Source organism: Chrysemys picta, chromosome 4, assembly GCF_011386835.1.
Source record: "Chrysemys picta bellii isolate R12L10 chromosome 4, ASM1138683v2, whole genome shotgun sequence".
In the NCBI taxonomy this organism is placed as follows: Eukaryota; Metazoa; Chordata; order Testudines; family Emydidae; genus Chrysemys; species Chrysemys picta.
The window spans coordinates 148972626-148999611 of record NC_088794.1 but is presented as its reverse complement, the minus strand read 5'-3'; the positions used below and the strand labels follow the sequence as shown (position 1 = coordinate 148999611).

Here is a 26986-nt window from a genome sequence, read left to right as displayed (position 1 = left end):
AGTGAACCTGGAGGGAGGTTGGGTATGAAAGGGAGAAACATGGAACTCTTTTTTGAGGGGGAGGAAGGGTTGTTGGGGAGCCTCCCTCATGCAGACCCTGGCTGGCTCCTAGCCTCTCTCATTCAGTCAGAGACTCCCCTTCCCCAGGCACCCCCACTCCCATCCTTCTGAACCCCAGGATGTGACCCCCCCAGCAGCCCTGTGTGCCCCATTCTGCCCTCCCCAAAGTTTCTTCACCTGCCCCCCCCTCCCCCCCAGGCAGGGCACTGTAAGGAACGCAGCCTCTTCTCCGCTCCATTGGCTGCTACAGTGAGCCATCTGCTGTTCTGGTGCCACGGCAGCCCCTGGCGGCCAAAAGGCATAACTGCAGTGCCTCTCCATCGGAAAGTATTTTCTGTGGAGGAAAAAAAATCTGCAGGCGACATGAATTGGGAGCATGTGCAGTGGTGCAGAATCCTCCCCCCCCCTCCCTCCCCTCCCCCGGAGTAAGTGTGTACTCCTATAGTCAGTCATTGCCTCAATCACAGGGCCAGGCTTAAGGAGCTTGGAGCACCTTTGAATTCACTTGAGTAGCTAATGGAGGGACAAGGGAGAGGTTGTGTTTCTGATGCCTCAGACTTTGCAGGCATATTTTTAGGGCCTCCTTTTACTCTGCATCTCACAGGCTTTCCAAAATAAAGGATTTAAAAATATTCCTGATTGCTGTCAACTCGAGTTTCTTAAGGTATCTTGGAACAAGCTACACAAACTTACTGAGCAAGATCTGCCTTTGCCAGGAACATTGAGGCTGTTCTACATAGAGAGTGCAGGAAACTTATGTTATGCAATCCAGACAATCCAGGAAGTTTTTGGAGCGTGTTGGGGACAATTTCCTAGTGCAAGTGCCGGAAGAACCAGTTAGGGGCCATGCTCCTCTTGATCTGCTGCTCACAAACAGGGAAGAATTGGTAGGGGAAGTAGAAGTGGGTCACTGGGCAGCAGTGACCATGAGATGGTTGAGTTCAGGATCTTGACAAAAGGAAGAAAGGAGAGCAGCAGAATACAGATGCTGGACTTCAGAAAAACTGATGGGCAGGATCCCCTGGGAAGCTAATATGAGGGGGAAAGGAGTCCAGGAGAGCTGGCTGTATTTTAAAGAAGTCTTATTGAGGGCGCAGGAATAAACCATCCTGATGTGCAGAAAGAATAGCAAATATGGCAGGTGACCAGCTTGACTTAACAGAGAAATCTTCGGTGAGCTTAAACACAAAAAGGAAGCTTACAAGAAGTGGAAACTTTGATACATGGCTAGGGAGGAGTATAAAAATATTGCTCGAGCATGCAGGGGTGTAATCAGGAAGGCCAAAGCACAACTGGAGTTGCAGCTAGCAAGGGATATGAAGGGTAACAAGAAGGGTTTCTACAGATATGTTAGCAACAAGAAGGTGGTCAAGGAAAGTGTGGGACGTTTACTGAATGGGGGAGACAACCTTGTGATGATGTGGAAAAAGCTGAAGTACTCAATGCCTTTTTTTTTTTTTTTGCCTCAGTCTTCACAGACAAGGTCAGCTCCCAGACAGCTGCACTGGGCAGCACAATATGGGGAGGAGGTGAGCAGCCCTCAGTGGTGAAAGAACAGGTTAAGGACTATTTAGAAAAGCTGGACATACAGAAGTCCATGGGGCTGGATGCAATGCATGCGAGGGTGCTGGAGGGAGTTGGCTGATGTGATTGCAGAGCCATTGGCCATTATCTTTGAAAACTCATGGCGATCAGGGGAGGTCCCAGACGATTGGAAAAAGGCAAATATAGTGCCCATCTTTAAAAAAGGGAAGAAGGAGAGCCTGGGGAACTACAGGCCAGTCAACCTCACCTCAGTCCCCAGAAAAATCATGGAGCAGGTCCTCAAGGAATCCATTCTGAAGCACTTGGAGGAGAGGAAGGGGATCAGGAACAGTCAACATGGATTCACCAAGGGCAAGTCATGCCTGACCAACCTGATTGCCTTCTATGATGAGATAACTGGCTCTATGGATATGGGTAAAGGGATGGACGTGATATATCTTGACTTTAGCAAAGCTTTTGATATGGTCTCCCACAGTATTCTTGCCAGCAAGTTAAAGTAGTATGGATTGGATGGATGGACTAAAAGTGGATAGAAAGCTGGCTAGATCATTGGGCTCAATGGGTAGTGATCAATGGCTTGACGTCTAGTGGGCAGCCGGTATCAGAGTGCCCCAGGGGTCGGTCCTGGGGCTGGTTTTGTTCAACATCTTCATTAATGATCTGGAGGATGAGATGGATGTCATCTGCGAACTTGCTGAGGGTACAACTAAGCTGGGGGGAGAGGTAGATACGCTGGAGGGTAGGGATAGGGTCCAGCGTGACCTAGACAAATTGGAGGATTGGGCCAAAAGAAATCTGATGAGCTTCAACAAGGATAAGTGCAGGACTCTGCACTTAGGACGGAAGAATCCCATGCACTGCTAAAGGCTGGGGACCGACTGGCTAAGTGGCAGTTCTGCAGAAAAGGACCTGGGGATTATCGTGGATTAGAAGCTGGATATGAGTCAACAGTGTGCCCTTGTTGCCAAGAAGGCCAACAGCATATTGGGCTGCATTAGTAGGAGAATTGCCAGCAGATTGAGGGAAGTGATTATTCCCCTCTATTCGGCACTGGTGAGGCCACACCTGGAGTATTGCATCCAGTTTTGAGCCCCCCACTACAGAAGGGATGTGGAAAAATTGGAGAGAGTCCGGCGGAGGGCAACAAAAATGATCAGGGGGCTGGGACACATGACTTACGAGGAGAGGCTGAGGGCTCTGGGCTTATTTAGTCTGCAGAAGAGAAGAGTGAGGGGGGATTTGATAGCAGCCTTCAACTACCTGAAAAGGGGGTTCAAAGAGGATGGAGCTCGGCTGTTCTCAGTGGTGGTCGATGACAGAACAAGGAGTAATGGTCTCAAGTTGCAGTGGGGGAGGTCTAGGCTGGATATTAGGAAACACTATTTCACTAGGAGGGTGGTGAAGCACTGGAATGGGTTACCTAGGGAGGTGGTGGAATCTCCTTCCTTAGAGGTTTTTAAGACCCGGCTTGACAAAGCCCTGGCGGATGATTTAGTTGTGGTTGATCCTGCTTTGAGCAGGGGGTTGGGCTATGTAGTAGGTTTGGGCTGAGGTTCGGCCCTCAGCGGGGCTGTGGGGTATCCCACTGCCTCGCTCTGGTCCGGCAGCAGTCAGGGACCGCCGACCCACAGTTAGGGGCTCAGGCCCGTAAGCAGGGGCTGAGCCAAGAGGTCCAAACACAGGCCCTTAAGTAAGGGCTGAAGCAGGGGCTGGGTCCGTTTGTAGTAGCTCAGGCCCTGGATCAGGGCGGGGCAGCAAGCAAATAGTCAATCGGCGGCCCAGGCCCTTCAGCAGGGGCTGGGTCAGTAGCAAATAGTCAGTTAGATACCCAGGCCCTTAAGCAGGGGCTGGGTCAGTTTGTGGCAGCCTAGGTCAGGGCGGGGCAGCAAGCAAATAGTCACCTAAGTACCCAGCCTCTCTAGGCCAGGGGAAACAGGGGGAGTCTGCCACCCAAGGAGTGGGTGGCAGGGGGGACGCAGGCCCTCCCACTCCACTGCGTCCCAGCCCGGGGCCCTAGCAGCGGCGGAAACTCGCTGCTGTCAGTGGGGATCCTGGCCGCAACACACTGACATCGGCTCTGGCAGTGCTGCAGCCAGACTGGGATCGGCTGCCCCCGGGCTACTTCCACACTCCCCCTCGGATGGTACCTGGGCCATCTTAGTGTCGTCGGTGCTCTCCACCAGCATTGGGTCCTCTGGTTAGGTAGCGAAGGGCAGGCTCTGCTCCTCCTCGGGGTAGCTGGCATGGGGCAGGCTTGGCTCCTCCTCCTCAGGGTAGCTGGCACGGGGCAGACTTGGCCAGTCCTCCTCAGGGTACCTGGCGAGAGGTAGGCTCGACCGGCCTGGTGCGTCAGCAGGCCGGTCGCGGCCTGCGGCTGTTTCCGAAGCGGGAGCTCGGCCACGGACGTCTGCTCTCTCTGCCGGCCTGGCCTCCACTGAGCTCTGCAGGCGGGCTTTTATACTTCCGGGTCGGGGCCGTGACCTCGGAGGGGCGGCCGACGGACCCGGTGGCTCCACCCATGTTGTTATTAGGGGAGGTTCGGCCCTCAGCGGGGCTGTTGAGTATCCCACCGCCTCGCTACAGGCTAGAATACTAGATGAACTCCTGAGGCTGGCAGAGGTAATATAAATATGTACAATCACTTCTCGACGTGGAAGTGCTGTGTATAATATACACCTGAAGGGGGAAAGATTTCAGAACTGCTTGGCACTGGTCTGCCTAGGCTCCCATTGAAGCCAAAGGTGGGAGGAGTTAGCCGAGTGCAGAAGATTCCACCGGTGATAGGTTGGGAATTGGGTTTTCCCGCAATAACATGAAACCTCTTCCATGGAATCCGGTGAGACTCTGCTGAGTTTGTGACTGTGGACGTGAACTAATCCTGACTAGCTATCAATAGGATGATTACTGCACTGTATGGGAGAAATTGCCACTTAGTATTTTGTGACTTGTCTTTCTCAGTGGCATTTCCCTTTGTGGACTTTGGGAAACCTGAATTGCTGCTGAACCATACTGTAAACTTCTATCTCACAACCGAACCGGAGGTCACCATCGGCGTCTGGTGAGTAGACAACCAGATCATTCAGATTCTCATGGACTAGCAGAAGGAAAGTGTTTGAACTGTCAGATACCCAGGGGAGGTCTGATGTCTAAGAATTCCAAATCTCAAATTCTATTAGTAGTTGACACCTGGATACCATGTGGCATGCAATGTAAAAATCTGTCACTACTTAAACTTTCTAGATTCTCCAGCTAAAACTGTATTCTTACATTCTGCATAAAGCTGTACACTTCAGCGATGAAGCAAAGTACTAGTTTGCATGTCTCCAGAACTTACTTTGTAGTAGTGAACAATAAAAACAGCAACTGTATCTGGATGCAAAGGGCTTGACTCCTCATTGACCAGTTCTGTGTATGCACCCACACCTACATGCCTGGGGCTAGATAGCCTGCTATTTCGCCACCTGCCCATGTACACCAAGGTGCAACAGTGCAGGTACAAAGTCCATGTGCACATGGGCGTGGTAGTGAAAATCTGCCTTGAATGCCAAGCTGGGTCAGCTAGCAGTGGTGTGCTGCAGAGTGCTGTGTGCGTTGCTCCCTCCATTGGATGTTCAGTATTTCCCCATTATTCCTGTACACTGGCTGCCAGCAGATGTGTCCTAAGCCCTTTATCTGTCGCAGTGTAGCTGGTCCTGGCTACTGGACTGTGATGATATGTGGCTATTTTTAAAACCGAGAAATGATGCTGCGTTATATTCTGCAGAATTAAAAACAGTATTTGGTCTAACAGTTGTTTTTCCTTTGCAAAGGGTATTCCGTGTAGAGTAGTGGACAGAGAAATGGCCGGACTCTACCTAACAAAAGAGGCTGTGCTTGCCTGGTTTTTGAAGACCATTAACTAAATACAGTTATTCATCTTCCCAGTGTCTGATTCATGAAACAGTAGCATGTCTCCTTTGATCAGCAATGGAATATCCAGGTGCACTTGAGCAGGCGTGTTAATTACATACTCTTGGTTCTTTTAGGCATGTTTTGCCTGGCAGCAGGGGGATAGAAGCTCAAGGGAAGGATCACAGCTGGTATGAAGAAACTCTTGCAGACGATAATCCTGTTATAATTTATCTCCATGGCAATGGAGGTAACAGGTGATTAACATGAATAATACTACATTTGTAGATTGTTCTACATTATGTTGGGTATATTGTATTGCTCGTGACAGTGACATCTGTTGCTGTCAGCTGAAGGCAGGAATAGTTTGGCTGTAAACTCTGGAAGTCCCCCTCTGCTGACACACTGCTCTTTCACTCTTGTGACCTTTCTTGTGGAGAGACAGCAGACTTGTTCCTGACTTTCTGGTGGTTTTATGATGTGGCTTATAATACTGTTTGGTACCCACTCTGTCTCAACCACTTCTTATGTCTTCTAGGTTGTAGGCTCTTGGGGCAGGACAATACCTAGCCCAGTGCTTCCCCAATAGAAAGGTTTAAGAACAGTTAACTTTTTCCTATAAAGAGAATTCTGTCAATTCAGCATGTCAAACTGAAGTGTCTGCCTGTCCTTTCTCCATTACTGTGCACAACTTCTCCATCCTCCCTCTTTGACTCCCCTCTGCATCTCCTCCCCACAACACACGCTCACGCCTGCCAGTTCTGTCTGCATGGCCTCTCCTGTTTCCACTGCAAAACTCTATTCCAGGCCTTGATTGTCTCTTGCCTTGATTCCTGCCCACTTCTCCTTCTGGCCTTCCTGCCAAGCCTTCCAAAATACTACCATGGTGATCCTTTGCCTGGCCTGATGCTATGACAAAGTTCAGCCTTTCCTAAAATTCCTTCACTTGACTCCCTGGTCCTTCCAGATCTGTCAGGCTCCTCCTTCTCACCTTCATGGCCTGCTGCAACTTAGCTCCTTCCTCCCTCTTTGCTCCTGTCTCCTTTCATTCCCCCTCCCATGTCCCCCCCCCCCTTTTGCTCAGTCCAAGTTGCTCATTTTGTCCTTCACCTGTGTCTGCCTTGTGCCTTCTCCATTCATGCCTCCCCCTATGCCTGGAGCCTCCTTCCTGACCAAGTCCTGCCCTGACCGGACCTGTAGAACCTACTGATTTCATGGCGAGAGTCAGGTCAGGATTTGTCCCACCTCGTGTATTGCAGTCGTTTGTGTGAGCCCCATCATAGCCAGCCTTGAGGAGCTGTCCTCCGATCCCCTTGGAATGGTTGCAACGTGTGTACTGGGTTGGATTTCTTTTAAACAATGCTCTTTATTTGGCTGTTGAGTCTGAAAATAAGTTATTGATCGAAATCGCCTCTCCCTTGAGGCAGACCTGTTTTAAACAACATTAAATAGCCAGAGACTTCTTTTGTTTCTTTCTGGTATTTCAGCAACTGTGGACTTTGGCCATACGTCCGTGTGCTCCAAGTTGGTGCACGTGCCCTGAACTAGAGTGCTGGGCTTCCATCTTGCTGGCTCTCACTTTGTCTTTAGTGATGATCAATTTTTATAGCATCTTGGGTGCTAAAATATTAGGTAGTTTATTAGCTTCCCATTGCTTGGTAAAGCTTTGTCTTTACTCCCAAATCTTGTAGTGGCTGTCTCAACCCCCCCCACCCCCAAACGTGACCGCTAATCAATATGAAACAATTCTGCTATAAAATAACTTGCACTTGAAATGTTAAGTTTGTTCTAAACTCCTCCGTTAGTTAAGGTTGCTCGTATCGTGCTCTTGAGGCCAGGACACCCATTTTGGATCTAATTGCAGGTGAATAAAATGTCCTGGGGCTGATTCAATGAAAATAGATGCCAACTGATCTGTGAAAGTGGCCAGCTGCAAACTGTTGGTTCCTACGTCGTGCTCAGATTTAAAACTATCCTCTAGCGTAGGGCCACAGTGCACAGACAAATCCATTTTAAAAACACTGAAGAGCACTTCAGCTTCCTGTTGTCGTTAAAGAAGCTTCATTTCTTCCTTTTGCCTATAATTCGGGTGCTCTGGTAAACGGGACTTGGTCTTAGAATCAATGAATCCTTGTTAAAGCTTTTTTTAACTCTCCTACAGGGCTTCAGGGCACCGAGTTTCCTTGATGAAGGTAGGTCAGACCGATCCGAGTGGGTATTGAGACTCCCACAGCTCAGTGTGTGGGGTGAACTTGCTCAGATGGTATCCCAGAACACTGCTTGTTATCTTGCTTCCCAGGGGAGTGTACCTCACCAACAAAGATTTGTAGGATCAAATCTTGTTTGTTTTTACACAAGCAAGCCAATTGCGCACATCGGAGTGATGGCTAGGAGTCGGGCGAGTAGAATCTAGCTGGTACTAGTCCTTTCTTTCCATGGATTGGGGATGCACCACTGTCAGATGGTTCCTTTAGCATTTGTACAATAAATACATTGGCTGCCCTAGTCTGTCATTTGAAGTGTAACGTTGCTTGATTTCTTAAACAGGTGATGAGTGCTGCAGGCTTCCATATACTGGCTCTTGACTACAGAGGTAAACTTAACAAAACAAAAAACAACAAAGAAAGCTGTCTCACAATTTATTAAAATGTTGTTGTTCATGTTATAACCCCTAATCTGCTGCCTCCCAGGGTATGGGGACTCGAGTGGCTATCCAAGTGAGACGGGATTTACTACGGACGTCATGTGCCTCTATGACTGGGTAAAAGCCCGGAGTGGAAATAGCACAGTGCTCTTCTGGGGACACTCCTTGGGCAGTGGGTAAGTGTGGTACTGGAGACCGGCCAAAGGGTGTAGAGTCTAGGGATTGTAGTGACGCATCCCTTGTGTTGCTGGACAAATTGGGAGTTGCTGTATAACCTAAAATACCTGGGTGGGTTTTAATTGCAAACATGTAATGCAGATCTCCTCTCTCTCCTCTGATCTTGGCTACTGCTAAAACTTCCTTTTTTAATAAAGGAAAATCCTGTCCAATCCCCTATTTCTCCCATTAGGCCTTGTTTAAAGTAGGGAAATTTGTCTTTGTAGTCACGCTTCTTCAGTGACTTGTAAGGCACTGAACTCTATAGACTGCCTACAGGAGGGGTAATGTCCTGGCCCAGAGGACTGGAAGAGTGCTCAAGTTGTACCAACATTTTAAGGAGTGAACAGGGTGATCTGGGTGACTCTAGGCCTGTCAGCTTGACATCGGTCCTGGGCAAAATGTATGGAATGGCTCATATGGGATTCTGTTAATAAAGAATTAAAAGAAGGTAAAATAATTAATGCCAATCAACATGGGGTTAGGGCAAATAGATTTCTGCAAACTATTTCTTGCAACTGTAGTTGACAAAGGTAATGCTGCTGTGATGCACAGACTTTTGTGAGGCAGTTGATTTGGTATCATATGACATCTTGTTTAAGAAACTAGAAAGATACAAAATCAACATGGCACATACGAAATGGATTAAACTGGCTAGCTGGTACATCTCAATGTAATTGCGAATGGGGTATTTTATTTATTTATTTTTTTTAAGTAGGGTTCTGCAGAGATTGGTTCTTGGCTCTATTTATTTTTATCCATGACCTGGAAGAAAACAAAATTACTGATAAAGCTTACTGGTGACCTAGGCATTGGGGGGAGTGGTAAATACTGAAGAGTATAGGTCACTGATACAGAGCGATCTCGGTCACCTTGTAAACTGGGCAGCCATAAGCAAACATGTTACAGTACAACCAAATGTGAAGTCCTACCATCTAGGAACAAAGAATGTAGGCCATAGTTTAGGCTGGGGGACTCTATCCTGGAAAGCAGGGACTCGGGAAGGCTTGTTGGGGTCATGGTGGATATGCAAGCTGAACCTGAGCTCCCAGTACAATGCAGTGGCCAAAAATGCTAATGTATAAACAGGGGAATCTTGAATAGGAGCAGAGGTTATCTGGCACTCGTGTGACCACTGCTTGAATATATAGTGTTCAGCTCTGGTGTCAACAATTCAAGAAGGATGTTGGGAAAAATTGGAGAGGGTTCAGAGAAGAGCCACAAGAATGATTAAAGGATTGAGAAAACCTGCTTGATAGTGATAGACTCAAGGAGCTCAATATATTTAACTTAACGAAGAAAAGGTTAAAGGGCTGTCTTGATTAGTCTAAAAGTATCGACATGGGGAACAGAAATCTGATGATAGAGGGCTCTCCAGTCGATCAGAGAAAGATATAACAAGATCCAATGGCTGGAAGATTAAGCTAGAGAAACTTAGACTAGAAATAAGGAGCAAATTCTTAACAATGAGGGTAATTAACCATTGGAACAATTTACCAAGGGTTGTGATGGATTCTCCATCCCTGGAAATACTTAAGTCGAGATTGGATCTCTTTCTGAAAGAAATCTCATTTCAACCACAGCTGTTAGACTTGAAGCAGGAATTGGTTCAGGGGAGTCCACTGGGCTGCGTTATACGGGAGGTCAAGTGAGATGAACCCAATGGTCAGTTCTGGTCTTAATCGATACATCTCCTTTTAAAATGCACTGCCCCCATAGTCACTGACTCACCTCTCCTTTCTTAGAGTAGCAACAAATGTTGCAAGAAAACTGCTTGAAGAAAAAGGTAATTCTCAAATGTTTATAACCAAGGGTTAGCCCATCAGCTGGGTGGAGCTGAGAGGAGCAAGAGTCGGTCACAGCTCGCTGTGGCCACAGCCAAACTTAGAGCAACCCAAGGGCTTGTCTACACCACATCGGCTAGGTTCAGCTCCAAAGGGCTGTCAGCCGGGGATTGCTGGAGTGCACTGTGCTTCAGGCATTTCCTGGGTGCTGGGGGATGCAGGGTGGGTGGGTGGCCTAGGGAGTTGGCTCTGTTGGGAACTCCCCCTCCATAGGAGGGGAGTTGGCAGCTGCTCTCTGCTTCCTTGGCACTGTCCAAGTGCCATGCAGGGCAGACCTAGAAATTGCAGTAACTTGAAGTGGTTGTCCAGCCTCTTTAATTTTTGAAGCCGATTGAGCCTCATCCAGAGCTCATTGCAGTCACTGGAAAGACACCAACAACCTTTGTCAGGCATTAGGCACAGTCGCACAGTGGTGTGTGGAGGCAGCGTGAAGGATGTTGAATGGTCCGTAACCTAACTGATCGTTTCACACTCCTTACTGTTTCCAAGGCATCCAGGTGGACTTGATCGTTCTGGAATCGTCCTACACCAACATTCGGGAGGCAGCAGCTCATATCCCCATTACCAGAGTAAGGCCACAGACTCTCTGCATCCTAGCATGGCTGCATGTGGAAAGCAAGTGCATGTTGCCAGTGAGATTTTTTTTTCTAAGTAGCCTGCCTATATCTCCCTTGTGGGACTGGGAAGGGAGCGTTCTTTAGATGTCTGACACCTAGTGTAGCTCCTGGCTATCAACCAGCGTTCAGCAGTGGGAAACACAATGGCAGTCTTGTCTGGGAAGGTCCTTCAGGCAATCTCTGGGATGAAATCTGTCTTGGGACACCATGAACTCGTGTGGGCACTAAATCTGCTGTCCGATGGGAGATGATACCGTATTCCACCGCCTCCAAACACAGCATCTCTTGGCCTGCAAATCAACAAGGGACAAAAGATCAAGGGGGAGATCCTCGCCCTGCTCTGGCTCCACACTGGGTCAAATGCTTGGAGTGGTGTCAAGGGGCTGGGGAGGCGTTCACGTGATGCGGTGACTGTGGAAGAAAGCCAATAAGGCTGCCTGGCCTAGGGTGCATGCTGGGGGCGGGAGGGTGGTGGTGGGTGGAGCATGTCGGGGTAGGACTGCAACCCAGAGCGCTGCAGAGATTCTAGGCAGTGCTGGGGCCTGTAGGGCAACCTGGGGAGGCTGCTGTAACTGAGACGGGCTCCCAGAGCTGTCTGTTATTGGGTGTCCTCTCCAGTTACCAGAGCAGCCTGGGATTAGAAGAGTGCAGAGGTGGGTCAGTCTCTAAGGAACTCCTCCCCTTCCTGGGTTGCAAGTTCACCCCAGAATGTGAGTCAGCCTCACTCTTGGTACACGACACGGTAGCCCCATTTCCGGGCCTTGGTGTTGCTTAGGGAGGAGAACACTCATTTGTGTCTTTTTGGTCCTATTCAGGAACGTCTTGTAAACGTTCTCCGTGCAGAGTAGGTAAGGGAGGGGGGGTGAATTAAAGCCGGTGATAACGCACGTGAAGGGGGGACATCTTAGAATGGTCAGGCTGCTTAACACATTCTGTAGATGAAAATTCTGCCTTTCCTTAGCATGAAGGATTGTTGTGTCTCAGTGGAACGGGCACAAGGTGACCTGGGTTCTGGTCCCACTGCTGCGCTGTGTAACTACAGGCAAATCACTTAATCTGTGCCTGTCCGTAACATGGCAATCACACGTTCCTGACTTTAGGCAGTGCTCTGAAATGTGTCAACCCCCTGCATGCTGTCCTAGAACTTCAGCTCTGCATAGGATTTAGACTAATCCTGGATGATTGCTTAGCCTTAATTGTTCTGTGTGTACAGCACCTGGCACGACGAGGTCCCACTAGAATCTCATTTACTATTAATGAATTAGTGTGTCGATTTGGGAGGGGTAAATGTTTGTCATTTGGTCAAGAGATCTACAGCACCAGGATACACCATGCCTGGGCTCTTGTTTTAGGTGCCACTTGGAATGGAGATGTTCTGTTCCCAGATAGTGGGCTTTAAAACCAGTGACTGACTCAGTTGTGGTGAGGAGGGGGAAGCCCTGGTAGACAGAGCTGTCGGCAGTGCTGAAGAAATAGCACTTGTCAAATGCTGGTCAGCGATACGTCGCAATGGCAGGGTAAATACGTGACCTTGGTAGTGCTCAGACTTGGGTGAGCTTTTTGTTCTTCGTGTTCAGTTTTACTGTAATGAAAAAGCTGTATGTATGGGAAGTATGGACCCATTCCTTGGGTGGGAGTGTGCAGGGGGATAAACCGAAAGCCCTGAAAAACTAGGGACAGTTAAGAGGTACAACAGGGACCCTAATGTAAGAACATAAGAATGGCCACACTGGGTCAGACCAAAGGTCCATCTAGCCCAGTGTCCTGTCTTCTGACAGTGGCCAGTGCCAGGGGCCCCAGAGGGAATGAACAGACAGGTTATCATCAAGTGATCCATCCCCTGTTGCCCATCCCCAGCTTCTGGCAAACAGGCTAGGGACACCATTCCTGCCCATCCTGGCTAATAGCTATTGATGGACCTATCCTCCATACATTTATCTAGTTCTTTTTTGAACCCTGTTATAGTCTTGGCCTTCACAACATCCTCTGGCAAGGAGTTCCACAGGTTGACTGTGTGCATCGTGTGAAAATGTAAAGAGGGACTCCCACTCCCATGCTAGCACTGTGGGAAGGAGGCTGAGAGGGGCCTGATTTGAAAAGCCAAGGACTAGAATCAGTGGTCTACATCTGACACCGCTCCATACAAATGCAGGCATGGGAACTGTTTTGCAGTGTGGTGTGGATGGGAGCCCTCTGCCCTTGAGTTCAGTATTCAGCCCCAGGCTCAGTGAGAGCCAAGGGTTAAGCTGAAACATACCGTAAAAGGCTCTTTCTTCTGATACAATTCACTTGTCCACTTGGAAAAACTTGTTGCTTCCTGACCCAAACAGACTGTCTGACACCAAGCTACAGCTCATGTAGCTACTGGCTCCCCTATATTCTCCCCACCCCACCCACCCCTGCTCTGGTATGCTCGTTATCCCAGTCTGATACTGCAGCCAAAAGCCAGGAGTTTGTTTTTGTTTTCCTTGGCACAACTGACCTGCTCCCAAGACTTGTTTACACACAACTATGGCTTTGCTGGTGCAGTTTGTGTTGAGATTCCCTCATTCGTCTTTGTTCTTTTGGTGGAAGCAGATGGAATGGGATTTTCTTGCAGTGGATGAAAAGTGAGATGAAAGGTGGCGTATTGCACTGAACTCTCCCTCTTTCTTTAACAGATCTACCGTCCGTTCCCAGGATTTGAGTACTTCATCCTCGACTCAATGGCGTTGGGTGACATGTTTTTCCGTAGTGATGAGAAGTGAGTAATGTTTCTGGACCTACTGTTATGCTTGAAGCATGAATGTTGGTCAGCTTGCTGGACTGGCTCGCTGCTAGGAACAAAGTCCTGTTCCTGGTTCCAGTACAACCCGTCTTCTGTTCAGCGGAGAAATCACTGAGACTGGCTGCACTGAGAGGCTCAGCCTCTTGGAAGCTAGATTTTCCTACAACACTGTCTTTTCCCATCGAAATTAGCTAGTCTCGCTAACTAGCTTTCTGAGAGACTTCTACCCCCTAAAACATGTGCTTTCGTCACCTACAAAATGACAGATGTAGATTTCACTGTTTAGACAAGGTCAGTCTCATCGTCCCTCATCTGGGTCGGTCGGTCTGTCTGTCTCAACCTTTTTCATTTATGGACCCCTAAAAAATTTCAAATGGAGGTGTGGACCCAGTTGGAAATCTTAGACGTAGCCTGCGGACTTCCAGGAGTCCGTGGACCACAGGTTGAAAACCACTGGTCTAAACCACCCGTCCCTCAACAGCAGCCTCTTTTTGAAAACCTCCCGTGAAAGAGCTTCCATGACTTCCCAAGGCGTCTGTTCCATTGTCCTACTGTTCTGACAGGAAACTTCTCCTGAGATTGAATCTAATCTGCCGTGCTGCAGTTGGAACCCATTGCCTCTTGTCCTGCCTTCAGCGACAAGAGAGAACAACTTTTCTCCATCTCTTTTTTTTTTTTATGGCAGACTTTCTAGTACTTGAAGCCAGCTATCATATCCCCCCTTAATTTCCTCCTTTCCAAACTAAACCTATCCTGTTCCTTCAGCCTTTGCTCACAGGGCTTGTATTCCATCCCTTTGATCATCTTTGTCACTTGCCTCTGGATCCTTTCCAGTTTCTTCACATCCTTTCTGTACAGCAGTGACCAAAATTGGACACAATACTCCAGCTGAGGCCTAACCTGTGTCCAGCAGAGCGGTACTCTCCCCTCCTGTGACTTGCCTGCTCTGCCTCTGTTAATGTAACCTCAAATCGCATTTTTTATTTTTTTGCAACAGCATTGTGTTTTTTACTCCTGTTGAGGTTGTGATCCACCACAACTCCCAGATCCTTCTCGGCAGTGCTGCTGCCAAGTCATTTACCCCTTTCTATATTTGTTCATTTTGTTTTTCTTCCCCAAGCATAGCCCCTTACATTTGTCTCTGTTGAATTTCATTTAATCATCTATAGCCCAGTTCTCCAGTGTATCAAGATCTCTTTGAATTTTAGCTCTATTCTCCAAAGTGCTTGCACCCCCCACCCCAGCTTTGTCTCGCTTGCAAATCTGATCAGTGTGCTCTCTAATCCTACCTCCAGGTCATTAATAGAGATGTGAAATAACACCAGACCCAGAACAGATCCCGGTGGAGCCCCACTTGAGACTTCCTTCCAATCTGTATCATTCCATTAAGTTACTCTTTCTGGCTTAACCAATTATATAGCCACTTAATGGTAGTTTGAGTGAGTCCACATTTCTCCAGCTTGCTTATCAGAATGTCATGTGGGACTGTGTCTAAAGCCTTGCGTATTCAGAGATACTCACCCAAACACTTGGGTGGGGAGGGAAGCTAAAAGCATGACATCAGTCCCTGTCAAGCAGAATAAACCAATTTTGCCCAGGGCATATGTTCAGCCTTGCTTCCATAGTCAAGTGTTTGGTGGAGACAGAGGGCTGATCTACTGAGAAATATTTTGCACTAGGACTAGCGACTATATATTAAGGCTTTCTTCCTACCATGGAGTCTCTGTCATAAGTATACTACAAAGCGTGAACTGGCCATCCCAAGACTGGAACACCCTACACAGCATAGAGCGAACTCAGCTACCTGGACCTCCACACTCTTGAGGGGGGAAGGAACGCACTCCTCCACCAAACTGCTGCAGAGCTCTGTCACTTTGACGTTTGCTACAAGCTGCAGCACCAGGGGTTTGAGTGTCAAGTCCATTATTCCAAGTGATTCCGAAGAGGATAGTATTTAGGACTTCTAGTCTTCAGCATTTGTCAAGTGTGTGTAGGGGGGAAGGTATTTCTGGTACCTGCAGTGTCCTGAAATTCAGATGTTTCTACACACTCTTTGTGCAGACAATGTTCTGCTCCTGTCTGCTTTAAAAACTCAGTGCTCTCTCCTCTTAAATCTTAAAGGTACAAACTGCAGCTAAATGGCATAGCACTTTGGGCTGGGAGAGACCCCTCAAACCAATATTACTAGCAAACTTCGATCCCTTGTTGGTAAGCACTAGGTTAAATAACCAGAAGCTGTGTATTTCTGTAACATACTCTATTTTTTCCTTAGTGTTAAAGTGCTGTCTAGTCCCCTTTTGATTTTGCATTCAGAAGATGACCCTATCTTGCCCATCCACCTGGGTAGAAAGGTAACTTTTCTCATGGTTCAAGCCAACTTTACATCTTATGCTGTTAGGTTATTGGGGAAAGGTGAGGCCAAAGGAAGTCGGAGACTGTTCTGTTTTACAAACAGGCCCTGTTACCAGCAGTGGCATCACCTATACTTATCAACTGTAGAACAGAATCCTTCATGTGCTGCTCACTGAGAAGAATCTCTGACTTCCTATGTGCTGTGTTTAAGGCCGTGCATAAAAATTCCATGCACCACAGATGGGTTTTTATTGTGGGGGGGGAAGTGCAGCCCTTTCAGCATGACAGAGCAGTATCTCCTACGGGTGTAAGCAGTGTTCCCGCCGATTCTTTTCCCACCCATGTGCGGAATGAATTATGTGCACCACTATGACACATCACCTTCATATTGGTGCACATAACAAAACTCATGTGATGGGGCCAAGGGGTTTGGAGTGTGGGAGGGGGCTCAGGGCTGGGGTGCAGGGGTGTGAGGGCTCCTTCTGGGGGTGAGGGCTCTGGGGTGGGGCTGGAGATGGGGGGGTGCTCAGGGACTACAGTGTGGAGAGAAGACTCCCCCCGCTCTCGCTCCCTGCAGCAGCACCTGGGCCGGGGGGGGGAGGGAGGAGGAAGAGGCACCTCTCCTGGCTGTGGCAGCTCTGGGGCTGCAGGAGGGGTGCCCCTCCTTGAACCCCCATGGCTGGGGGAGGGGCACCCTCCTGCAGCAGGTCCCTGGGTGGGTTCCCTGAGTGCCTGCACAGTGCTAAATAGGCTGCTGCGCGGCCACGCAGCTTACAGGGAACTTGGGTAAGTGCACTGTGTGTATGATGCGCTAACAGCCCCCATTATCACACTGCTACGCTATAGCCACCTCTTCCCCTTCAACATCTCTTAGTTCCCCTCATGACGAGTACCCTGGAGTCTTGCCACTTCCCTCAACTACTGAATATTCCCCTTATCCAGCTGCCTCCAACCTAGAAACAATTGCCGTGGCCTGAACAGCTGTGTGTCCATCTGGACCCTTAGGCAGGCAGACTAGTTCAGAGAAATCCTGCCTCAGAGTGTGTGTCAGGTCTAAGCTCAAGTCATGATGCAGGGCATCCAGGCTGCCTCAGAAGTGAGTAACTGTCTGGGCCTTGTCTCTAAGAGTTCTGAAAGACCTTTCATGGCTATAGAGGAACCTTTAGATCTGCTTTGTCTTTAACCTTAATGTTCACCCCCATGGAATGTGAAGGTGCTATTCTTCGTGGAGGTCGGTACATTTTTCTTGAAGTACCTTGCAGAAAGGAACCTGATGTTGCACTATGGTTTGGAAAATGGAAAGTAATACTAGTAGGGCTAGCAATTGCAGTTAACACAAGTGATTAACTCCAAACAAATTAACTACATTAATTGCAGCTTTAACTGTACTGTTAAGTTTAAATTTATATTTTGATGTTTTTCTACATTTTCAAATAGATGGATTTCAGTTACAACAGAATACGACGTGTACAGGGCTCACTTTATATTTTTAATTACAAAATTTGCCCTGGGAAAAATGTATGAAGTGAATTGAAAAATACTAAGTGCTATAGTGAAACTTTTATTGTGAAAGTGCAACTTACACATGGCTTGTTTTTTTTACACAACTGCACCCAAAACACAAAACTTTAAAGCCTTCAAGTCCACTCAGTCCTACTTCTTCAGCCAATTGCTAAGAGACAAGTTTGTTTACATTTATGGGAGATGCTGCCAGTTTCTTCTTTACAATGTCACCTGAAAGCGAGAAGCAGCATTCACATGGCATTGTAGTAGCTGGTGTTGCAAAGTATTTATGTGCCCCTTTGTGCTGCAACCATCATTCCAGAGGATATACTTCTATGCTGAATTTAAAATTGGTATTCTATTTAACAGTGCAATTAACAGCAACTACTTTTAATCTTGATTAATTGCCATTTTTAATTGTTTGACAGCCTTAGTCTAAAGCAGTCACGATCATGAACTTAAGCCTGATGTAAGCACAGTGTTCAAAAAGCCAGCATGCCCCGTGTTCTGTGAGCTAAGTAACCACAGCTGCAATAAGTGGCAGTGTATGAATTGATTGGTTCAAGGCGAAGGGATTGTGGGGCTCCTATCAAAGGAAACACCCTGATATTCCAGCTCAATGACCATATCCAAAGCTTGTAGGCCCAGTAAAACTAACAAGGCTTCTGCATGCTAAAGAATTCTTGTTGAAGCCTTCAGTGCAGTTTTCCCCTTTATTAGCTACTTTGGGGGAGAAGTGGGTGTACCCCTTATGTGCATGAAACTGGATCAGCAGGGGGCTAGGTGGTGGTTGAGGAAGAGAAGCAGGTCTAGTGGATAAAGCACTGGATTTATGCAGGTGACCCAGCCTCAATTCCCAAGACAACCACAGCCTGACCTTGGGCAAGTGACTTGCCTGATCCATCCTTCTGCCCCAGGTTCCAGAGGAGTTAATGTAATCCATTAAGTGCTCATATTGTAGAGAAGAGGGCCATGTAAAACTACCTACATAGAGAAGACATTAGAATTCACTTAACTGTACTCTAAAGGATACATAGAAGAGACTCACTCTCTCTCTTCTTCCCCCCCTCCCCCCAAGCTCTTTGAGATTGCTCTCCACTCCTATGAGAACAAAGACAAGGTCAAGTTTGTTGCCTTTCCAGAGAAGCTGGGTTTAGCCCATGAAAACATCTGTTCAGATCCAGAACTGCCAGACATTGTGAAGTAAGTAATGCCAGCAGGTGACTCTTCAGCTATCAAATAAGCTTGTTTATAAAATAGCTTGTTCTGTGGGGTGGGGGTGGGCAAGTGTCCCTCTCAGCTGCAGGTCACGGGCTCGAAGCTGCCCAGGTCTGTAGCCAGCTAGTTAGCAGCTGCTGGCTGTGGAGGTAGAAGGGGGTTTGCAGCCTTAGACCACAACTGGCACCTTTAACAGGTGAGCAAAGCAGTGAATGGGCACAGGCTTCGACATTACCCCTACAGCTGGATCGGTCAGTTCACCGGGCTGTCATTAGCTCCACGGCTGAACAGGAAGTTAGTCTCCAAGTCCTAATTCAACTGATGGAGACTAGGACATCTGAGCGAGTGACTACGGGGAAGCCAGAGCCTGTAGGAACTGCTAGCAGTGCTGCTGGCCATGGTAACTTGAACTCTTCCCAGCTTAGTGGCATCAATTCTTGTTGAAGGGGGAAGTATGGGGCCGTTTAGGAGGAGACGGGTGTTGTGTTCCAGCCTCTGATGGGGGCTGCTGCTGCTTAGCAAGGTCCTTTCACCCTTGGGGTCTGTTTTCCTTTTTTACAAGTGGGGATAATGCTGCTGCCTCTCCCTTGTCAAATCTATAGAAAAACTTACCCTTGGGCAAGGGCTTATGCTAGTCCATGGGCCTGTTGCTTTTCCTCACCCTTGGTGTAGATCCCAGTCACTCTGCTGGGAAGAGTCCTCTGGCTTCCCTGGGTAAGCCTAGTGATCATGTTCTTACCTGTGACATACAGAGCTGTGCTATTGGTCAGCTAAACTTATTATAGACCCCCTTCCAGATCTCCCAGCTACTGTGTACACTTCTCCTCCTCTGCCCTGTGTGTTAACATGAGCTGCTGTTAGCATCTGGGCATATTTCACTTTACTCAGGGGGCAATTCTGCATCACTGCACCCTGTAGAATTTGCACAGCAATTAAGTTGTGCAGGCACAATCCCAATAGGCTGCAGAGCTGTGGGCCACCACTAGGGGGTTGCTGGACCTGGCAGAGTCCATCTCGCAAATACAGTAACTCCTCACTTAATGTTGTCACATTGCTGATCTATTAGGGAACATGCTCATTTAAAGTTGTGCAATGCTCCCTTATAATGTTTGGCAGCTGCCTGCTTTGTCCGCCGCTTGCAGGATTCCTCTGGAAGAGCAGCCCCTCCTTAGAGCAGTTGTCTGGGCTGTGACGTGGAAGGGGGCAGAGAAATAGAAACAGGGTTGTCGTAGGTGTTTTTTTTAAACTACGCCTGGGGGCATTGTTAGATATACTTGCTGACTGGTATTTTGAAAAGTTACCAAAATTGAAATGAACGATTAGTGTGTTATGTTGACAAAACATGCAGAATTCCCCCAGGCGTATGTTATAGAGAGTGGAACACATGCACCAAGAAACGTCCCTGGTTCAGTTCTGAGCTCAGATTGGACAGTTGCTGGGCACCTGCACTGTACCATGATTGGAAGGGAGGGCTCTGTACAGCAGCATCTGTAGGTGTTCACAAAGGTACATGAAGTAAATTAAGTACTGGCATTTAACATTCAGTTTTAAAGCTTCAGTTGGAAGACCTATTCTGAAAATGCAATAAATAAAATCCACCATTATGATTTCTCTCCTGTACCCTGCATCCAAGATCGCTGGGGGCTGTGTACCAGTTTGGGAACCCCTGGTATAGTTTAATACCTAGCTCTTGTAACACTTCATCGGGAGCCCTCAGCACTCCACAGGTTAGTATTACAGAAGCACTGACTCCAGCGTGGCCTGTGCCACAGTAAACTAGCAAGTGTAGGCTGCTGCTTCCTTTTGAGGGGCAATTCAATAATTACTGGAGTACTCAGCCCAGTATCTGTAACGATCACTGTCCTTAGGGGCCCTGCAGAACAAGTCCCATATTTGTATACCCCAGAGTCAATGAAGTATAAACTGCACAACCTGGCTCAAGTTTATCTAGTCTATTCTAGAACTTACCTTCTTTCAGGGGGAAGATGCATATTAAACACTTGGCCATTAGATGGGGATAGTTTAATGTTACACTTGTTTTGTTGCAGAGACTTCCTGAAGAACATCAAGTGATACCAGCTACTGCCGTGTACGTTAATCACCCTGGGCACACTTACAGCTGAAGCCACATCATGGCAGAGACTTTCAACAAAACTACAATAGAAAGTTTAATTTGATTTTAATCAGCAAATGGACTAGAATACATTTGTGTAGACAGACCCAGCTACTGCCAACATAGCTTTACACCTCCCCCCCTCCTGTGCACACACACCCCCCCCCCAAGCTGTACCCAGGTAGGGTAAATAGTTTGCTTTAAGCTTTGTTTTCCTTCTAAAGTGCTCTTACATTTAGTGCAGCTCTTAATTTTGAGCTGTTTTTGAAGCAATAAACCTCTCCAGGGCTATTTACAAACATCACATCTGTGAAACTAGTAACTTAACTACACAATTAGGAGTCAGCACTTGAAGCCCTATTAGCCTAGAATTGGACTTTAACACCTTAGTAGGAACAAAGTGCTTAATATCTGGAGTATGACTATAGGGTAGTGATTTGACCTGTGTTCATAGGAAGATGTTACTAAGTTATGGTGGCCATGCCAACAGCTAACTACATCACGAACCATGAAATCTTTTAGAATCCGAAGAGGGCTGGAAAGGATCTTGAATGTTGTATTAAGGTGGGGAGGTAATTATCCAGCTCTCTGCACTCATGAGGCCTCAGCAGGAGTATTAAGTCCAGTTCTTTAGGAAATTAGAACCCGCAGGAGAACAAAAAGTGATCACAGGTTAGAATTGTGCATGCTCAGTCTTGAGAAAAGATGACTGAGTCAGGACTTGACTGTCTTCAACTGTTAAAGGTTGGTTCAAAAGGACAGTGTTCTGTGCCCAGTGCAGTTAGACCACTTCGTAATGGGCTTACTTTGCAGCAAGGGAGGTTTAGGTCAGTTTTTCCTAATACTGAAACTAAGTCACCCTTGCTCCTGAGGAAGCCTATTACTACTTGTTCATGGCCACTGCATATAGAACACTTGACTGCTGGCTGACCAGCCCTTAGTATTTACAGACTTGTTAGGTCTGTTTTCCTCCCTCCTCCCCCCAACTTTCCTTGCGACAGTTTATGTAACATCTAACTTAAGGACAGGTACAGTAAAATAGCCTGGATGGAGTCCACACAAGCAATCCCAGGTTCTGACTTTAGGCTTAAGTAAACTACAGTGAGTGCACTGGATATTTCAATTGGCACTTTTATTCCAGCACCGAAAGCAAGCAGTTGTAGTCTAACATTCAGGTTTCCTAACATTCAAGGTGTTAGGAAAGACAATAAAAAGATATTCACTAAACAGTTATGGGAATGTATGTATGTAACAATGCTAACACCACATCCTTACTAGAGAGCTTGCACAGCAAAGTCTTCTCAGAACTACATCTTCAGCTTTTGAGTTGTGCAATTGGGATTCTTATCAGCCACATCCCTTGGTTCATTAGGTGGAGGAATCTTTATGTCAGAAGGCTCCACATTCCAGATGTCCCGAGCATATTCCTTAATGGTCCTGTCACTGGAGAACTTCCCAGAGGCAGCTATGTTTCTAATAACCAGTTTGGTCCACTCTTTAGCATTCTGTGGATAGACCAGATCACAGCACTTGAATGCAGATACAATTCCTGCAAGGCCTAGCACAGCGTCTGTTCTACTGAGTGCCTGAAATGACTGGCAAACTCCTCTCTAGGACTATGGTTGGACACCAGCCCTGAAGGGAACAGCAGCATTACTATAGTACCCAAGAGGGAAAGTGTCTAAAGTTTGAGTGAGGGCAATTTTAGAAAAACGTGTAGGCCAGCAGCTTGGAGAGGTAGGGTTAGCACAGCATATGATCCTGTTCCAGGGAAGACATGCCTGAAGGTCACTTTCATAGTTCAGTATTTGGACACACAAAAGCTTTGCACACAGCTCAGGATCAGTGACTCAATCTGCCATTATATTCAAGTAACTGGTAAGTCACTACAGGTAGATGCACTGGGCTAGATCTACCTCCCCCAAACCAGTAGATACAGTGGATTTACCAGACTAACCCAGTAGGCCCTGGCACAAGTTAAGAGCAGCTTTCAAGATGCTCTAACTTGCAGTAGGGAATAAGTCCCCAAAGGCCACTTTGCAGTAAGGATCCAATCACATTCCAGCCCCCCCCGGATCATTCCCTGCCCCATTCTTACCATATACAGCTGGCTGACTGTGTCTTGGCATTTGACATATGCCTCATAATCTGCAAATACTTTAAACCTATTGGAGCAAAGAAGAAAGTGCAAGTCACTCACCCTGCTCCTACAGACATTTTAAATACCTGGGTGACAGCTGACTAACATTAAATAGAAAACTATAATGCTCATTGGTCTTCCCTGTTTAGAGCTGAGAATTGACACACAAACAGGGAAATACTTCACGAAACATGTATTCCTGACCTATTTGAAAGTCTTAGACTTGTTCACCTAGAACTAACCCCCATCCTAGCCTGTATCCAGTTGTCAGTGGAAAGAGGGATAGTACGGACTATCCAAGACAATGGTACGCCAAAGACATTCAAGGAAGACAAGATGTCATGGGAACTAACATTTATTATGTAGTCCCATAGCGCCTACAATTTCAAAGTAGCTGCCCGCATAATAGGTACAGCATCCTCCGTCAGACCGCTTTTAATCCAAGCCCTGCCAGAGAAACCCCCTCCTCCTGGTCTGAAATAGGGAAAGAGCAGCAAGTGACACCCTGGTTACTGTTCACATTCTAGGAGAACTACAGGCTGTACCATTCAACAGGTATATTAAGAAACCTCACAGCAGAGGAACATCATCTGTATACACTTGTGACAAAGGCATGTGCCCAAATGTATCAGTTTTATGTTCCCAATAGGAATATTAAAAAAAAAGTCAGAAATCAATTCCAACAAGTTCTCTAACATTAGAATTGTAGAGAGCCTTTCACTCCCAAAGAATCCGACATGGCTTTTCCATCAATACAGCACTCTGAAATACAGTCACCTCGGGGGAGAGCATGACAGCAAGGCAGATAAGTGGCAGCCAGTACATTGCAAATCTGGTGTCCAAAGAGTTTTGGCTAAAGATACTGCAGCAAATAGATAAGTGCCATGGACTGCATGGGGGAGACGGGACCTCAGCTCCTCAAGCCACATCTGAAAAATCACGCACACTACTTCTCATAACACAAGAACTAGGGGGTCACCAAATGAAATTAATAGGCAGCAGGTTTAAAACAAAAGGAAGTATTTCTTCACAACAACAGTCAACCTGTGGCACTCCTTGCCAGAGGATATTGTGAAGCCCAAGACTATAACAGGGTTGAAAAAAGAACTAGATAAATTCATGGAGGATAGGTCCATCAGTGGCAATTAGCCAGGATGGGCAGGGATGGTGTCCCTAGCCTCTATTTGCCAGAAGCTGGGAATGAGCAACGGGATGGATCACTTGATTACCTGCTCTGTTCATTCTCTCTGGGGCACTGGGCACTTGGCATTGGCCACTGTCGGAAGAAGGATACTGGGCAAGATGAACCTTTGGTCTGACCCAGTAGGGCCATTCTTATGTACACATCCTTGGAAGGATAAAGGCCTAAATGGACCCTGCTGGGGTCTCTACTTGGTACTAGGGAAGACAGGTATTTTGAACTGAATGCTCATAGCACTAAGCCATCTCCTGCCCCATAGTTAGTATTTCAGAGGTGGTTCCTACCTGTCATGGTGGAACAACATGTTGGTCACTTCATTGAAAAGGTCAGGTTGCTTTGGAGAGAAGAAGCCACTCTTGATCAGATCAATGGCCTGCTTCAATTCAGGAAGTTTCTCGTAGTATTCCTGAGCATTGTACCTGAGGTGCAGAGAGGGAAGCTGTTTAACAAGCCATTTTAAAATGTCTATAAATTCTAAAACTGATGAATCCTAAAGCTAAATTTTACTTACTGCCGTGGTTAATACACTAGTCTGGTGCTCTGGCGCCCTCTACTGCTGTCGTCCTTTTGATGCAACAGCCCTTTAACGGAAGCGCTTTCCACCTACAGGGTATTCAGAAGTTGCACCACTTCCTAATGGCTTTGTTCCTTGCCAAGGTAAACCCATGCCTATGCTGCCTCTAAGACTGGATTACAGCAATGCCCTTTCTTTGGAGCTACCCTTGGAAAGCTACTCTCCAAGGCTGGGCTACTGAGCCAAGCGGCAGTCTGAATGCACAAAGGCTGAAGTTCAGAGTTATTGTAGTTGTGTTGGAACAGGAGAGGAGAGACACAAGCTGGGTGAGGTAATACCTTTTATTGGATCACCTGCTGCTGATGAAAGAGACAAGTTTTGGAGCTGTTGGCCAGCAGTGTAATTCAAAGCTTCATTTGTATAAAGGCCCAGTCCAGGGGACTGTCTATTGTTTTTTCCCTTCCCTCAAAGCTCTCCTTCATGTAATGCTGTACAAGAACCTCACCCTTTCTTGTCCAGCTCTTCGACATCCTGGATCCTCATACCAAAGATGAACAAGTTCTCTTCTCCAGCCTCCTCTGCCATTTCAACGTTTGCTCCATCCATGGTCCCAATGGTCAGGGCTCCATTCAGCATGAATTTCATGTTTCCTGTACCAGACGCTTCAGTGCCTGCTGTGGAAATCTGTTCAGACAGGTCGGTTGCTGGAATCACTGCCAATAAAATGCATTAAGAGGTTCACAACTACTGGCTTCATTCCTAATTCCACTTGAGTCAATTTAAAGTCTAAACATGACTCCATCCTTGGCATCACTGCCCCGTTTAAGAGCAACATCCATTAGCGTCCTCTGATGGGTGTTGTGTTGGCGCCTAGTTCCAGGGATTTACACGGATCAAAAAGTTTGCTGCAGACGGGGACCTAGCTTGAGAAAGACATTGGCAGGACAGACCAGCCTGTTGCAGTTTCCTAATCAATACGGACACTTTGTAAATCCATCCTTCAGAATACATGTTTTCACACTTAGGCTCCTGATCCTACAACTGGTTCTGGGTAGTTGGAACGCTGAATCCATACAGAGGTCTGCATAGATCCACTTGCAGGGCCTTAGAGTTCCTTAGAATTCTGGCCGTAGCTTCATCCCTAAATCATCATAAAAACCTTATACCAGGTAAGATTGCACACTGCTTGGAGAACTCTAGATCAGAGACCACTCTCCTCTGCAGTTTTTCTGCTGTGTTCGTGTTTAGGAGACTTATTCTTGCTGTTTGAATTGCTGGTTTCTTTTACCACCACAATGTGCACAGAGTTGGAATTTTCAAGATAACCCAACTCTAGAAGATTCTAAACTCTCTCAAGAGCTCCTGCAATGTTGACACGGCCATGAGAGACAAACTACAGTTGTAAGCTCCATGGGAGGGCCTTGTTTTGTTTTAAAAAACACACACAAAAAGAAAAGGCGTTAAAGTAGCAGCTTGACAATCCAGGTAATAAAGTGGAAGAACAGACCCCCCCACTCACTCACTCTGAAAGGGAAACTGCTGTTAACCCCACCAGCCGTGCTTTGGCTCATGGGTCTACATACAAGCAGCAGTGTGTCCAAGCTCTAAGTGGGGAAGAAAAATCTTAACTGCACCCAATGAGATAGGCCGCTTTATTGTAATGGCAGTTACGTCATCCTCCAAACCATACTGCATGGGCAGCCTCTACCACGGCTCTGTACAGCATGTTACCTTTTTCAGCCAGGGACACTCGGTAGTTCTCCAGAAAGATGACTTTCAACTTGTTTCCGACCACAGGGTCATTGTTCACCACATGACCCACAGCTGTAATGAGTCTGATGATCATTTTAGCCATGTAGTATCCTGGAGCAGCCTAGAAAAGAGCCACAAGCGAAGGCTGTTAATAACTGTATGCACATTTGTTGACCGCCATTTTGCTCACACAGCTAGTTTGGTGGAACACTATTATTTTTGTTACCCTGTCTTTTTCCCCTCCACACCCCAGCCCGCTTGTTCCTTGTGTCCACCTGTTAGCTTGTCATTTCAACTGTAAACTCTCTTGGGCGGGGACCGTCCATTATCCTGTTTGTGCTTTGCCAAGTTCAGTGGGGCTCTGACTCGGCTGAATCCTTTCAGATGCTACCACAAGAGGCAGATTTTTCCAAGAGTGAAAATCCCATTGAAAGTCAGTGGGACTTTTATGCTCCTAAATCCCTTAAGTGCTTTTGAAAATCTCCCCCATAAAGCGTCAAACCACCACCACCCTTAAACAAAGGCCAGTGGGATTAACTTACTTTGCCTCCAATAATAACTGTCCTAGGCACAAATGGCTTCATAGGATCTCTCTTTATGCCTAAAAGAAAA

At 47.1% G+C, this 26986-nt stretch overlaps 2 protein-coding genes across 6 annotated transcripts in view; one reads left to right on the top strand and one right to left on the bottom strand.

The window, feature by feature from the left end:
* ABHD12B (abhydrolase domain containing 12B) overlaps positions 1 to 22000 on the top strand; it is a 35595-nt gene extending 13595 nt beyond the window's left edge. Inside the window, exons 3-13 of one of the 4 annotated variants that reach the window (XM_065593966.1) lie at positions 4564 to 4663; positions 5631 to 5750; positions 7655 to 7685; positions 8041 to 8086; positions 8184 to 8313; positions 10099 to 10139; positions 10687 to 10829; positions 13475 to 13557; positions 15854 to 15932; positions 18515 to 18639; positions 20703 to 22000. In XM_065593966.1, the coding sequence (XP_065450038.1) occupies positions 4564 to 4663; positions 5631 to 5750; positions 7655 to 7685; positions 8041 to 8086; positions 8184 to 8313; positions 10099 to 10139; positions 10687 to 10829; positions 13475 to 13557; positions 15854 to 15932; positions 18515 to 18639; positions 20703 to 20727 (923 nt within the window). In that variant the 3' untranslated portion in view covers positions 20728 to 22000. The remainder of the gene's footprint in view (positions 1 to 4563; positions 4664 to 5630; positions 5751 to 7654; positions 7686 to 8040; positions 8087 to 8183; positions 8314 to 10098; positions 10140 to 10686; positions 10830 to 13474; positions 13558 to 15853; positions 15933 to 18514; positions 18640 to 20702) is intronic. The other 3 variants (XM_008168588.4, XM_042847959.2, XM_065593967.1) reach the window with 3 other exon arrangements.
* Positions 20817 to 26986, bottom strand: part of PYGL (glycogen phosphorylase L) — a 41368-nt gene continuing 35198 nt past the window's right edge. For both annotated transcript variants that reach the window (XM_065593965.1, XM_065593964.1), the window contains exons 16-21: positions 26917 to 26975; positions 26354 to 26495; positions 25128 to 25335; positions 24393 to 24527; positions 22866 to 22932; positions 20817 to 22272 (exon numbers count right to left, since the gene is read on the bottom strand). In XM_065593965.1, coding sequence (XP_065450037.1) covers positions 22075 to 22272; positions 22866 to 22932; positions 24393 to 24527; positions 25128 to 25335; positions 26354 to 26495; positions 26917 to 26975 — 809 coding nt within the window. In that variant the 3' untranslated portion in view covers positions 20817 to 22074. The remainder of the gene's footprint in view (positions 22273 to 22865; positions 22933 to 24392; positions 24528 to 25127; positions 25336 to 26353; positions 26496 to 26916; positions 26976 to 26986) is intronic.